Source organism: Tympanuchus pallidicinctus, unplaced genomic scaffold, assembly GCF_026119805.1.
Source record: "Tympanuchus pallidicinctus isolate F22 unplaced genomic scaffold, pur_lepc_1.0 scaffold12, whole genome shotgun sequence".
Lineage (NCBI taxonomy): Eukaryota > Metazoa > Chordata > Aves > Galliformes > Phasianidae > Tympanuchus > Tympanuchus pallidicinctus.
In genome coordinates, this window is record NW_026294637.1 from 13022293 (window position 1) to 13036511 (window position 14219).

General features: G+C 34.3%; 1 protein-coding gene across 6 annotated transcripts in view; it reads left to right on the forward strand.

Moving 5' to 3' along the window:
• The window catches only part of CGNL1 (cingulin like 1), a 52507-nt gene that overhangs the window by 16058 nt on the left and 22230 nt on the right, over nt 1-14219 (forward strand). For all 6 annotated transcript variants that reach the window (XM_052672404.1, XM_052672408.1, XM_052672409.1 and 3 more), the window contains exons 5-8: nt 421-522; nt 1451-1599; nt 2144-2279; nt 3110-3322. In XM_052672404.1, coding sequence (XP_052528364.1) covers nt 421-522; nt 1451-1599; nt 2144-2279; nt 3110-3322 — 600 coding nt within the window. The remainder of the gene's footprint in view (nt 1-420; nt 523-1450; nt 1600-2143; nt 2280-3109; nt 3323-14219) is intronic.

A 14219-nucleotide genomic window follows, 5' to 3' on the forward strand; every position in this document is an offset into this window, starting at 1 on the left:
ATCCTGGTCTATAATTAGTCAAAATGAAAATATAAAACATATTTTTAGAGGTTCCTGGAAATTATGAACTTAAAAATCTGTCTTGACATATATGTATGAATCGCTTTGATGTCTGTGTAATTGGAGGTGTCTCAGTAAGATTTGTCCCAAAGTATTAGTGATTTAATTCAGTTGTTGCCTAATTTGAATTTCTTTTTAGGTTTGTAATGTTTTCTGTACTATTGGCAACATGCCTTCAGCAATTACTGAGAGGCTTTATGAAAATGGAATCGCGGTTCCTTTGAAAATATTAGCTTGTATGAAAAATCCCAGCTGATCTCAGGCAGTTGGTGCTACACTTTATTCATATTGCTTGCAGTTTCACTTCAGATCTGAAAATGAAATTGTCAAACAACAATAAGCATCTCTATGTAATTGTAGGTTTCTGATACTTCAGCTGAAGTGAAAGCATTGGTGGAGCAAAAAAACGAACTTGAAAGGAAAGTGGAAGAATTGCAGAAAAAACTGGATCTAGAAATCACGGTACTGTACTGTTTCATTTTACAGCTTTTGGATATTTCAGATATACCTTTCTAAGAAAGTGGCAACTGATCAGCTGAATGTTGTGCAGAAGAAAAGGCATCTTTTGTTCAGTTTTCCAGTGCGTTTTCTGTTTCAGACTTAAATATTAGGAATGTTCTGTAAACTGTTGGTGCTTACATAATCATTATAGTTTCATAGGGTTCACTGTATTTCATGTGGTCTAAACTGTTATGTATGGATGCCAGTATGTTTATGATAAAAGAACATTAACACTCCTGTGTGAGTGGCTGAAATGTGTGTAGATACATCAGATAATTGGAACTATTTTGCTTCATATTCTTTTCCATCTAAATGTACCTGTGCATTTCAGAAGACTTTTTCAAAATATAGTTCCTTGTAACAGCTATCCTCTTCAAGAAATCTCTTCCTTATCACTACTCGAGAGTGAATTTTAGCTGTGAATATTAGGCAGATGTATACATTAAAATCTGCTATAAATATATGTGGAGGCAGATTTTAATCTGCAGGCTGCTGTGAGACGTTTATGGAATGGGAGACAAACTGTGTTAGTCAGGTGCTATTTATTAAGTGCATCATTTCAATGCTGAATCCAAAGTACTTAAGTACAGTCATGCACTGAATACGTGGAAAGGGCAAACTGGCTTCTTTGCATTTCTTTGCATTTTGAGTTGGTAAGAGGAATCGATATACTTGAAAACTGATGAGGGGGAAACTTCACTTTCACATATCTCACAAAAATTGAAAAGCTGTGTTTAATAAAAAATCCAATATTTTAATATTCATAACTTAGTAAATACTTCTACAAATGACAAATGTCAATGCTTTGAAATGACTCCTTTATACAGTAAAAAAGGAATATTTATGCTTAGTCTGTTATCTTGCTTAACTTTTGATCTACAAAATTTAGAATCAGCAAAATTGCAAAGAGGAGAGAGATGCTACACGAGCAAGCCTGCAAGAGCTTCAGCTCCGACTTGATGAAAGTATAAGCGAAAAAGATGCCTTAAAAAAGAATTTGGAAGAAAACGAGAAGGAGCTCAGGCAAAACCTTGAGGAGTGAGTTCATTCTGGAAAACATATTAATTGGAATATATAGCTCAAATTTCTTAGGTTAAAAGTACCTGTGCCTTCTGAGTTTATTAACGGAATCAGACAGTGACATGTCTTAATTGTACAAAATGCTTCTACTGTTTAAAAATTGCGTGTTTTTAGATTGTCTTGAAGGAGAAGGAAGATTGTTGATTTATAATCCTTTTCTTACTACAAATTGTTTTTATTATTTTGTTGTCATAATACATGATTCAAATCTTTAAAATACAGAGATACTTGAGTACTTTAATTCAAGATTCAAGAATAATTTAAGAATACTGTGTCAAGTTTAAAATACAATTTAACTTTCCACTTAATTATTTATTTAAAAGAGCTTTCATTTTTTCCTCTCTGATGTTTCATTTTTCTGCTTCATGTCTTGTTCCCCTGTGTGGAACACGGGACTAAATAAGTGTATTTTTTAATTTTTTTTTTTTTTTTAAACTACTTGAACGAACAAATTAGTATTTCTATAATTAACAGAAAAAAATCCCCTCTTTTTTCTGATGAGGCTTTTTCAAGTGAAGATGGAGCAGGAAAAACATCAGACTGAAATCAGAGACCTTCAAGACCAGCTCTCGGAGATGCATGATGAACTGGATAATGCAAAACATACTGATGAACGGGAAAAAGAGGTTCTGATTGAGGTTAGTTGTAAAGTAATAGAAAGGGGATAAAGAAGTTGAAATAATTGCATAAAAAATTGAAATTAAGAAACAGGAGAAGAAAAACATGCCTTAGCTTATTGTGTAAGATTCAGTTCTGTTGCCCATTAAGAAACTGAAGTTTTAAGCTAGTGCCTTACCTGATAGTCAGCTGGAAGTTTGAGCAGAATCTAGCAGAGCAGAGTTGAAAACTGTCCACAGAAGATTCACTGACCACATGCTTCTTTCCCAGCAATTTGGCAAGGGGGAACTTACTTCTAGGGAGAACACTGGGGGAGGTGGGTAAAAGGGTGTAGAAGCATAGCTTTGGTAGGAAAGCAGCACCTCTGGAAGTTTAAACTGTTTTAACTTGTGGAAGAACTTTCTTTATTCTTTACAGCAGAAAAGTCAGCAAGGACTTACTACTTTCACGTATTTTGCAGTGTAGGAAACAGAGATCTTTGTTTTTATCTACCTCTTTGAAGGTAGGACAGAGGGAGTTGTTAAAATGCAGCCTTATTTTGACTCCTACTTTATTTGCATCTTTTGTAACATGGAATGCTGTGAAAATCTTTTGGTAGTTCTGTAGCATCAGATATATTCACTCATATAAAACATCAGTTACAGTTCTTATCATTCTAATCAGTTCTAATAATATTGGTTTTCAGTAGATTTGTAGCACTCTGTAAAAGTTGCAAATAGTATGTTGGTTGTGAGAAACAAAATTGGCCTTGGGGATCTTATTCTTAATTGTCCTCTGAAACACAAACAGAACAGGCATTGGAGCCATCTGTGACACAATTGTGTTTAGTTTTGATTTTGATGTTCTTTAGGAGCTAATGCAAATGAAGCAGGATCTGCAAGAAATATTAATTGCAAAAGATCAACAAGAAGAAATTTTGAGAAAGAGAGAGCGGGAGCTTACAGCTTTAAAAGGGGCACTAAAAGAAGAAGTGTCTAGCCATGACATGGAGATGGATAAGCTCAAAGAGCAACATGATAAAGAAATGCTAAATCTACAACAGAGCTTGGAGAGAGCAACGGAGGTGAGATATAATTAAGCTTTACAGAGAAAAATGAATCATTAGAAGCTTTCAGATCCTAATTTTTTTTTTAGCAAAGTGGATAAGGATTTGGGCTAAGAGAATTGTAGTTTCTGATACTGAGCTTCATTTCATACTTCAGCAGTGTTTTGATTCTTTGCAGCTTTGCAGCTAAAATTGTGAACCCTTTCCTCAAACAGTTTTTGAGTACGTGCTTATTTTTCCTTTGTTGTGAACTTTGAGAGAGAACAGATGAGGCAGATGGAGAACTTGCTTGTCTGGAGTAGAAAGGCATTACTAAAACCTATAGCATACTCTGAACAGTGCCTCAGTGTGCCTTGCTCAGATTATTGTTTGGTTTTTCTAGCAGATCTCCACAGTTTGTCGCCATCCCCTGTTCCTTCTATCAGCTCCTTGTGTTGCATTCTATTCCCAAGTTACATTGTCCCTCCTTGCCTGTTGTACAACTTGTTAGTGGTTTTTTGGTTTTTTTTTTTTTTTTTTGTTACGTTTGTTGAGCTAATCTTATTTGAGCACAAGGAACTCAGCAAAGAGTGGGAAATCAGAATGGAGGAGTTCTCTTCCAACATCAGCCGGGCAGTCTTCCTGACTGTATTAGTCTTACAGTATTATTTTTGTAGTGACAGTTATTTAACTTTTCTGTATTCCTTTTAATTTTATGTCAAATAATTTAGAAAATTTCTAAAAGAAAATGTCACGTGACAGATGTATAAATCAAAATTGTATGCCCAATTTTATGCTTAGAAATGCTTATGCTAATATTAGTACGTTTTTCCCCCACACTTCAGTGGCGTTGAGTTGCAGTTAATCCTCCTAGTCATGACTGTAAACATGATGTAGAACTGAACTGGAATTAAGGTTGAAAGAAAGCTTTGTGTGCTTTATGAGCAAAATAGGATCTCAGGTGGAAGATACTGGGTACGTATTGCATTCAGTTGAATTGGTACAGAGTATTCTTTAAAAAAGGGTTGTTTTTAGATATGCAGTTTTCTTCAACAGTTACAGAAATTTATTTGCACTGGTCTATTTACAGCCTAGAACTTCTGCTTGAGATTGCTTGACTGTTTAAATATCTTGTTTCCCTTTGTTTATTTAATTATGAAGATATTTGACTAATCTAAGCTGCTTGAACCAAATTCATTCCTTTCCTTTGAAAGAAAACTAGAACATTTAAATTAACATTTTTTCTTATACAGTAATTGTAGTGACAGCTTAACCTCAGTGAACCATCTCGCAAAGTTACTGCATGGTAATTTACTGTATTTCAATTATGGAACTGTAATTATGACTGACAAGAAATGAAAGAGTAGTCTGTTTCGCATGACAATAAGATAGTCTGGGAAATGGCTCTGTGACTGGTTTGCTGTGACTTAGGTAGTTATAAATAGCTTTTTTTTTCTTTTTTCTTTTCTTTAATTTGCACATCATAGTCTATCTAAGATACGCAAAAGTTTAACTCATTCATGTTGCTCTAAGAGCAAGTTTTGCTCTTATTCTACTTCAACTGATGTTTCTCTGTATTTTAGAGAAGCTTTTGTAATGCTTAACTGGAAGATTTTAATATCCTGAATGATTTTTGAAATCCAGAGCTACGTCTGTGCCCACTGCTTGAGATTATTTGTTTGTATTTGATAAATTATCTATCAGGAAAATAAAACTGGTCTGTACAAGGAGTTGGATCAGTGATCTGCTTTGATCCTATGTGAGGTGTCTTTCATTTTATAATCAATCTGGGACCCCAGATTGTGTGTGTGTGAAAATCATGCTTTATATAATTGAAGCTGTTTGACTTTTTAAGTACTTTCTGCATCATTACAAGATGGAAAGATGTATACTGCTTGGTGACATGCAAGAAATTCACATCAAAGATTAGTGGAAAGGGAAGCTTAATGAGGAAAAGTAGTATGTAAATGGTATAACAATGTTTCTCATACAGAAAATAATTACACTGATATTTCACAGATGGGAGTAAATTGAAATCTACATGTATCAGGCTATTAAATCTTATGCTACTTTATTACTCAGATCAGTATGCTGAATAAAGTTGTTTTGTGTTAGGCCCCAAAGGAAGTATTTGCTGGGAGAAAGGAAGTCATTTTGTGCCAACAGAAATTTCCAGCTTCTACAGGTAGATGTGCAGCACAGTTAGTCTGTGTTGTTAAAGCCCTACATGGATCTGTTATAAATCGTATTATATAAACAGATTGGGAGAATAAAAAGGGAGGATATTTGTCATGTGCTGTACTGTCTCATACACACTGCTATGGTGGTAGTTTTGTTTGCTTTTCCATAAAGATTGTTATATAAAACCACAGAACTTGCTTAGGTAAATCATTTCTGTGTTATATCTTTCAGTTGTGGCATTGGAATAACTGTGACTGTTCTTAACATTGTTGCTTGTTTATTAAGTTTGAGATCAGACCACTTCCATTAAAAAAAAAAAAAAAAAAGCCTTTTTAGTTAATGAGAGATGACTTTATCACTGCAAGTGCTAGAGAAGAAATGAGTATAAATTCCCTTCTGATTTTAAAGTAATATGAAAGTTTATGCTATTTAATCATAACCTTCAACACAATGGGCCAGAATTGTACTCTCTAACCACAAGTGCTCTGTCCCTAGATGAAGGGCCACTGTTTCAGTAAAAGTTGGAAATAAATTTTGGACGATAATACAACAGGTAGAAAGTTGCAGCAAACTGCAACCACCTGAAACTGTACCATCTCAGGGAAGCACAGCTGCAAACTACACGGCAGTGCAGAATTTGAAAAGCAGGCTGCACAAATGATGCATTAAATGCTGTGGAAAGCTGTAGCTGTTTCATTACAAAAGGACTTACCTAAGCCTGACCTTGAGTGATTTATTCGGGTTTGTAATATTTCTGACTTCATCCACAGAGTAGTAGAACAGATGCTCAAAGAGCACTAGAAGTTGATTTGTTTATCAACGCATTTGAAGAATGCAATGAAGCTCGTGGTCGTGTGAGCTATGACTGGCACGTATTTGGTGTGATTAAACAGAAGGAATTTTAGCAGAGCAAGTGATAGGAACAGTAAGAATCTGTTTTTACCTTCTTTCCATGTTACAAACTAAATATGTACTACTTTAAAATAAATAAATACTCAGCATTTTATAATTTAAAATATCAAATATGAGAAAAGGCTTTGATTTTTTTTTTTTTTTTTTTTCCTCAATCTGTATGAGTTAGTTGTGAATTTAGGTGAATCTAGCTCAGCAAAAGAAATTACAAGGTAAAGAATTTTGAGATGAAAGTGAGTAGTGTATCTTTTCTGCCTGACCTGATAATATATTTCTTCTTTAAAGCTAGTAAATTCTCCTATGTAGACCAGAAGCTTAACAGTAAATCGATTAAGTGTTGTGAACAGTGTTGACATATACTCTGTGTGCCATTCTTGTAGAAATGGCTGGAGTATATAGCTTCAATCTAAAATAAAAGTAACTGCTGTGCTTTGTGAACACCAAACTGTGGTTGCCCATGTTACTGAGGATAAAGACATCTGCTGATTGCCAGGCATTGCAGAGACTCTTCTGTATGTAAGGTGTTCTTTGTGTTGGATTGCATCATATCTAAACGTAAAGGTAAAACCAGATTTATGTATAGTAGTCTTTTCATACCATTGTGAACTCAGTTCGAACTATTTCAGTCTGAGTTGAGGAGGGAAAGGGACAAAGTTGGATTCTTTATTTATTTTAATGGGGTTAATTTTTTTCTTTTCTTTTCTTCTTGAAAGCTGATGGGAGCCTGTGGGGTCAGGTAGGTTTTTTTGTTTGTTTTGTATTTATTTATTTATTTATTTATTTTTAAAATATCATCAAGAGAATTTTTAATCCTTATCAGCAGAAGACAGAGTACATATATTCAGGTGGGTTTGCCCTGTGAAAGTATATGTTGATGTGTGTGTGTGTGAATTATTGGACTGTACAAATCTATTCAGTAGGGTACAATATAAACACTTAACTAGTTAATATTTTACTCTAGTTTTTGCAACAACTTCTGACCTTGAAAAATAAAATGCTAATGTGAGCCAGTGTGAGTTTGTTCTGATTCATAGCTAAGAGGATAATATGACATGGGCATGGCTAGTTGTTGAGTTGCTTTCCTGGGTTTGGATATTCTCACTGCATAAATGTTAGGTTGTGCTTATATCAGATAGTCTTGTTTAATGTACTCTCTGTAAAAAGGGATTTCATTCTCAGTTTTACAATGTAGGCCTTTCAATCTTTCATTACATCTTATCAATCAAAACTCAAATAGTTTTGGAAATAGTATTAGAGATATGGTTCTGTTTAAATTAGTGAAAATGATCAGGCAAGAAGAAAAGACTTGTCTTTAAACTGTCACAAGTGAATTTTTAACCAGTTAATGGAATGGGTCTGACTGAAAAGTAAGCAGAAGAAGTCTGACCCGCTTATAAGTTTATACATTCGCTTACTGAATAACCTTCTGAAGTACATTGAGGATTCAAGTTATTTGCACTGTACCTCAATGCGAGAGATGTACTGAAACACGCTGACCCTTTTAATATGTAACTAATGATAGCTAAATTCCAGAGCCCGAGCCATGTGTTAAAGTAGGCTAAGCCTCCCCGTAAAGTGAATGAACAAATATATAATCAGTGCAAGGTAGAAAAGCAGTAAGCAAAGCAAATAATTTATTTCTTACAGAATTTTTTTTTTTTGTAGCCATAAAACTTCATTTTGCTTTTAAACAGGTTTCATACTTCTTTTTTAGAGGCAGAAGATTGTATTATCCAATGATAGTATATCACTTATCCCAGGACTACTTGAAGTTATAATATGTGAAGTAAAAAATAATTGCCTTACTGTGAAAATTCTGGAACTACAAACAGAATTGAAGACCTGTTATTTGTATTCATGAGCTTTAAAAAGTAGATGGCCATACCTGAATAATGCTAATTTCAGAAGCTCTGAAGAAGTAGTAAGAATTACAATTTAAGGGCTGTCTCTGTGTTGATTCTTACCTGCCCTTAGATCCTTTTTCAAAATGTTCATCTGTTTTCCTTGGATATAAGTTCTTGGGTATGGCTGACAGGAAAGGACAAAAGAAAGGGATTTAATGTCTCTGTCACTGCAACTCTTTCAGGATCAGCTGAGGGATGTGGGTAGATCTGAATTCCTGAAGTCACATGAATATAAGCATAAAAATGTGTAGTTCAAGAAGCTGAATAACTCATCCAACAGCAAAGTGAAAAAATGGCCCCTGAGATTTTATTTTTAGCAGCGTCTCCTTGATACCTTAAGCATTTACTGCCAGGAACAAAGAAAAGTGAGGCACGATTTTCTTTTACCACAATTTTTGAAAGATTTTAATGTCATTCCCTTTGATTTCACAAGGATGAATATGGAAAGGATGCTTAGAAGTCTGCTGATTCCCACTAGAAAACGTTTATTTGTGCTCTGGCTCATTTTGAATGGAGATTTATTCTTTAGATTTGTACTTCAAGTGAGGCAGTTAAAGAATGAAAAATTTTACTTGGCTAAACATTGTTCTGAATGAAAATATAAATGTTGTTAGAAATTATGACTGAATTATGCTTAATAAATTGAGACAAAATTTGAATAAGTTGTGAAGGAGACACTTAGCTTCCCCTCACTTTAGTTCCTCCTGTGTTGTGTAAAAGTTTCTAAAGGTTAGACTCTGGATAGCCACTGCTGAAGGGGAATTCCACCAGCCAAAACACCAAAGTCAGCCAAAACCATTTTTTAATGATCAGTTATACAATCACTCTCATGTTTTTGCCAGTGATGAGGGTGTGGTACAAAAGAAGGTGCGGAGCCACAGAGCTTTTTCTGCATTACTATCAAAGAAGTTTTTTGCTCTACTCAGATTGCAGAAGAATATTTTATGTGAATCTCCAGAGCTTCCAGAATGTTTCTTGACATAATAATGGGTAGTGGAAAGGATTTTGATATCTTCAATACTGAGATCTACCTCCCATTTTTTTTAAATCTCTTCACAGCTTTCACCAAAGTTAAGGTTGGAGAGTATATAAATGCATTTTTAATTTTTAAGATTGTTCCAATTCCTTTGTTGCATAAATATTTATTTTAACTTTGTTTTGAGTAATGTTAATACATTTTAATATATTTCTAGACATGTATATAACTATATTCATGAAGACAAAAGACTTAATGTAATAAAGTTCTTATCAGGCAAAACACTTGGAAGGAGCTGGATGAAAAGTGAGGAGTTGCTGGAGTTTTCTTATGCAGAGTAAATTCCTTAGGTCCAAAGCTGAAGACTGAATGTGGCCTGCATGTGTACTCCAGCAACTGTGACTATGTGGGCTCAGCAGAGTAGATGTAAGCCTGAGCTTTACAGATCAGGTGTGCAAACCAAATCATACAGTACACTTGTATATGCACGTGCATTCTCTCATTTTCTTCTAGTCTGCTATAAATTAAAAGTAGCTTTGTACTTAATAATATTCAAACATTGTATTTTATCAGTATTTTTCAGACTTTGGTTTGTTCCTCAACTTAGAACACACCATTAAATACTTGTTTAGAAGACAGAGTTATATAACTTGTTTCTTAAAAAAAAAAAAACAAACTTAAATTCTTCTCCATGTAGCTGCAAGTTGAGTGTGAAATTTTATTCACCAAATTAACTGTAGGAAAGTAGAAAGAAGAGAGGTTACTGCCAGAAGAATCATGAGTGTCCTTGTTCCATTTGAGAAGCCTAGATTAAAATAATTTTAAACGTTATATATTTCTTGACATGTTCAAGGTACAATTTTTGTTTACTTCAGTTGGGACTGTGTGCTTATGTCTTTAGAAATCAAACAGTAGTGACTCAAATCAAGCACTAAGAAAATGAAGGGGCATGCAGTTATTGAGGCCATCTGGAAAGCCTGGATAAGGTAACTTGCCTCATGAACTCTTTGGCAGAGATGAGAATAGCAGATTTTTCTAGGGCTACTCCTCCATTCAAGCACCTTAACTGTGAGACCTTTCTCTTAACTGCCTCATTAATTTCTGCAGCACAGCTTTACTTCAGCAGCAACATCTAGTTTCATTGTAAACCCTTGACTTTTTTAATAGATATTGCCTGATTTTACAGTAAGCAAGCCAGTGATCCTGTGGAGGATGCTACTGAGTGGCATGATGTGGTTAAATGTGCTGTAATATTATATGCAAACAAGTGTAAAACTCCAAGGTGATGTAATTGATGACACGGAGTCCTCTGCTGCTTAAGCTCCCAGAGGTGAATAGTGCTTTGTAGTTTTCTGGATCAGTGAAGACTGAAGAGGAGATCTTCCCCAAGAATTTTACAGATACTTGTTGCTAACAGGGTAGAGATGAACAGCTGGAAGTTTGGGTTTAGTTTTAGGTATTAGAGAAAATAGAGCTTTAGTAAATATGTATTTATTATTTCTATTCTTCTGCTTTCAGTGCAACTTCTTTCTAGTCTTGTGGCTTTCTGGTTCTTTTTTCATTCCCATTAAGATTTTGGTGCGAATCATTTTGCTGTGGCATCCATGGACTTATTCAAATTTATTTGTCAAATTTATACAGATTTATATCTATTTGACATTTATATGTCAGATTTGTTTTATTCATTTATTCGGGTTAAAATTAAACTGACCTGTTTAGTGGAGCTTCTAATATGTAGAATAGCTACCTTTAAACCTGCTGTGTAACTGAAAGAAAATTGTGGCTTAATTCAGTGTAGTTTCAGAAAATTTGAGAAACTGGGTTAAGCAAATTAGGACTTAGGCCATAGTAGCAGCAGCATGAAGAGGTTACACTCATTAATTTGTGTTACCATGGATATAGGTGCTCAGTACAATACACTCATTGCACTCATCAGGATATCTGTGTTAGAAGTAGCGTACAAAAGTTTACCAGTATATCCGACGTCATTTACTAGGAGGTGGAGTCAAGTCAGTTTTAACCACAAAAGGTTTTATAATGGTTTGTCTGTACAAAATATGTGAGTTGTGCATCCCATGGAAACAGAACAAAAGTGTGTAACTTGCATTTCTAGTTTTCAGAATCCTTAACTTTGTGTGTGAAGTAGTTTATAAACTTCTGTTTTTATTATATACGTAATGTCTGTTCAGTGAGGCAAATTCTGCAGGGCAAAATGGAAAGTGCTGGCACTGAGTTAATTATGAAGCTTAATAGCGTGCTCACAAATGTAGTTTTTTCTACTAAGAAAAAAGTTTTATCTCAGTTGCGCGCGTGGTTTTAAGAGACGTGCCATATCAAAATAACTCGGCGATGATTGTAGATCCTTCCACTGCCACAATAGTTTATCAATTTGGAAATGTTGCGCTAGATTTTGCCTTCATAATGTATATTTAAGAAGAGAAATGTATCTCTCATCCACCTATGTCTTTGTTTTGGCAGAGAAGTTTATCTTCTTTTCGTTTCTAATTCTGAAGTGGCTGCTCAAAATCTGCGCTTGCCTCCTAAACTGATTGACTAATCCTCTGTGTTTCAATATTAAAATGTAGAAGGTTATACATTTTTTAGTTGTTTATAAGGACCACTGTAGATTATTTTTCTTTATGTATGATATTTTTTTCTTGTCAGAAACTGTTTTTTTTTCTTCTAGAATTTGATAGCTTGTTTTATGTATGGTGCTTTGAGTCTATGGCACTGTTTTCTGAAAGCTATGTGCAGTTACTCAGAATGGTAAACTTAATTGCTCCATATTTAATAAGCTATAATGTATAGACACTGTAACTATGCCCTTTCAGTAACGGTATTTGGTTTCTTTTAAACAGTACTTTGCCTTAGGACTTTAAAATCTTAAAATCTTGTTGGCTACCTTAAGTCCTACAGCAATGTTCAGTGACTGATACTGAGATTGAACTTTTTAGGGATTTATGATAACAGTTTTCATGTGTGTATATGTGTGTTCTGTGTGTATATGTACTGTTTAAGAGGACCACTGCTGGGCTAGTAAATCAAGTTACTGCATGTGTGATATGGCTCACAAAGCAGAAGCTGTTTTATTTGTGGGGGAATTGAACAAAAGCATCTTAAACACCGTTGCAAAAAAATTTGTATGGAATGGTCAGATTCAGCAGATTGCATGCAGATGCTGTCATACAGTAAGGCACGAGTTCCTGTCTGTTTTTGTTAATCTGTTTTTATTAAACTTGTGCTACACTTGTGATGTAGGTTATCTACTTAAGCTCTGCCAAATGCCTTTGCTTATTTTTAATTTAGTGTGTCTACACAAAAAGTAACAATTTCTTCAGTGAATTTGATTACAGACACTTTCAATTAAATTGATGCGACTATGTAAGACCAGTGCAATAGAAGTACTTCGCTATAAAGAAAGGAAATAAATGAGTCTACTATATGAGGATTTTTTTTCAGTAGCAATTTAGTACTTAGTACTGTATTCTACTGATACTCATATGATATTCCCCTTTCTAGGTGTAGCTTGTGACTTGCATTCACTGTCGTGTCATAATTGATAAAAGAAACAAATAATAAGCACTTTTATCTCTCTTAAGGAGCTGAGCACCTATATCTGTGGTAACACAAACGTAGTGTATCTTCAAGCAGTCGTGGAGATCTGTGCATTCGAGTACATCATTACAACTATGTCTACTTTTTCCAGACAGGTTTTTTTCTTTTTATTATTATTATTTGTTATTATTTAATTTTTCTCACAAATTTGCAACCCATTTCCAAATTATTTTACCTAACATCAGTAGCTGAAGTCTGATGATTAAGCTTGTTCATTCTTAAGTCATGAATTTAAATATGGTAAAGCTACAGTTTGATAAAGCATAATATAACAAGAAAGTATAATAAAATATATTAAAAATAAAGACCAAGATGGAATGAGTAAGACTGGCCTGAAAGGGGTACCAAGATGAAAGTGTTACTCTTTCAGAGATAGAACATATGAGAATCTGGATACAAAACAAACTGTAGAAGGTGCTGAATGCCCTCAGTACCTTCTCTGAGAAGGTACTGCTCAGAAAAACAGAGCAGGAATACACAGATTGGAAGGAAAGACGAAGAACGTACAGTCAAACAGAAGGAAATCGTTGTAGAGTTTTTACCTTACTTTGATGTAATTCTAATAGTAAGAAGTTATTTTATTAAAACATAATGCAAAAATTAGGAATTGGAAATAAGAAATAAGCATATTTTATATATCATAGGCAGTAAACTGTATTCTTGGAATTGAAAAATGACAATTTTAATGTCCACAGAATCCCCTTCAGTACTTTAATGTTGTCTGTCTGTCCATCCCCCCCTTTTTTTTTCTATGGCAAATATGCCTGAATATACTGTATTTCATTCCAGCTTTTGTCACTGGGAATCTTGTTTAACCAGTTTTATCTGTTTTGTGCTCTGTAACTGTTTACATAATCTCATTTTAGCTCTCTGAAGAGGGTTATCCACAGTTCAGTGAATTAAAGATCACGTTATATTAGCAGCATGTTTGTTAATGTTTCATATTCAACTTAAATGAGTACTTTATGAACTTTACCCAGTTCTGTTACCATAAGCTTAACTTCTATAAGCTTAGTTAAAATAATTGCTAGAGCTTTACTGGCATCCCCACATATTAAATGTAACTATGTAAAGTCTTTATGCATGGGTACCAAGAGCACTCATTAATTGATGTAGTGTAATTAATTTTTATGGATCCTATATTAAGGATGATTAAAAGTAAATTGTGTATGGGCTATAGAGTATGCATCTACAGCTTAATCTGATCTACAGCTTAATCTGTATGTGTGGCTCTCTGTCTCTTTGATTTCTGATCTGTACTTGCTAAACTCAGTGTTCTGTTAATTTTTTTGCTTTCATCTCCTTTGCCATAACTCATTCTAACTCAATACATTTGCAAGCAGTTTTC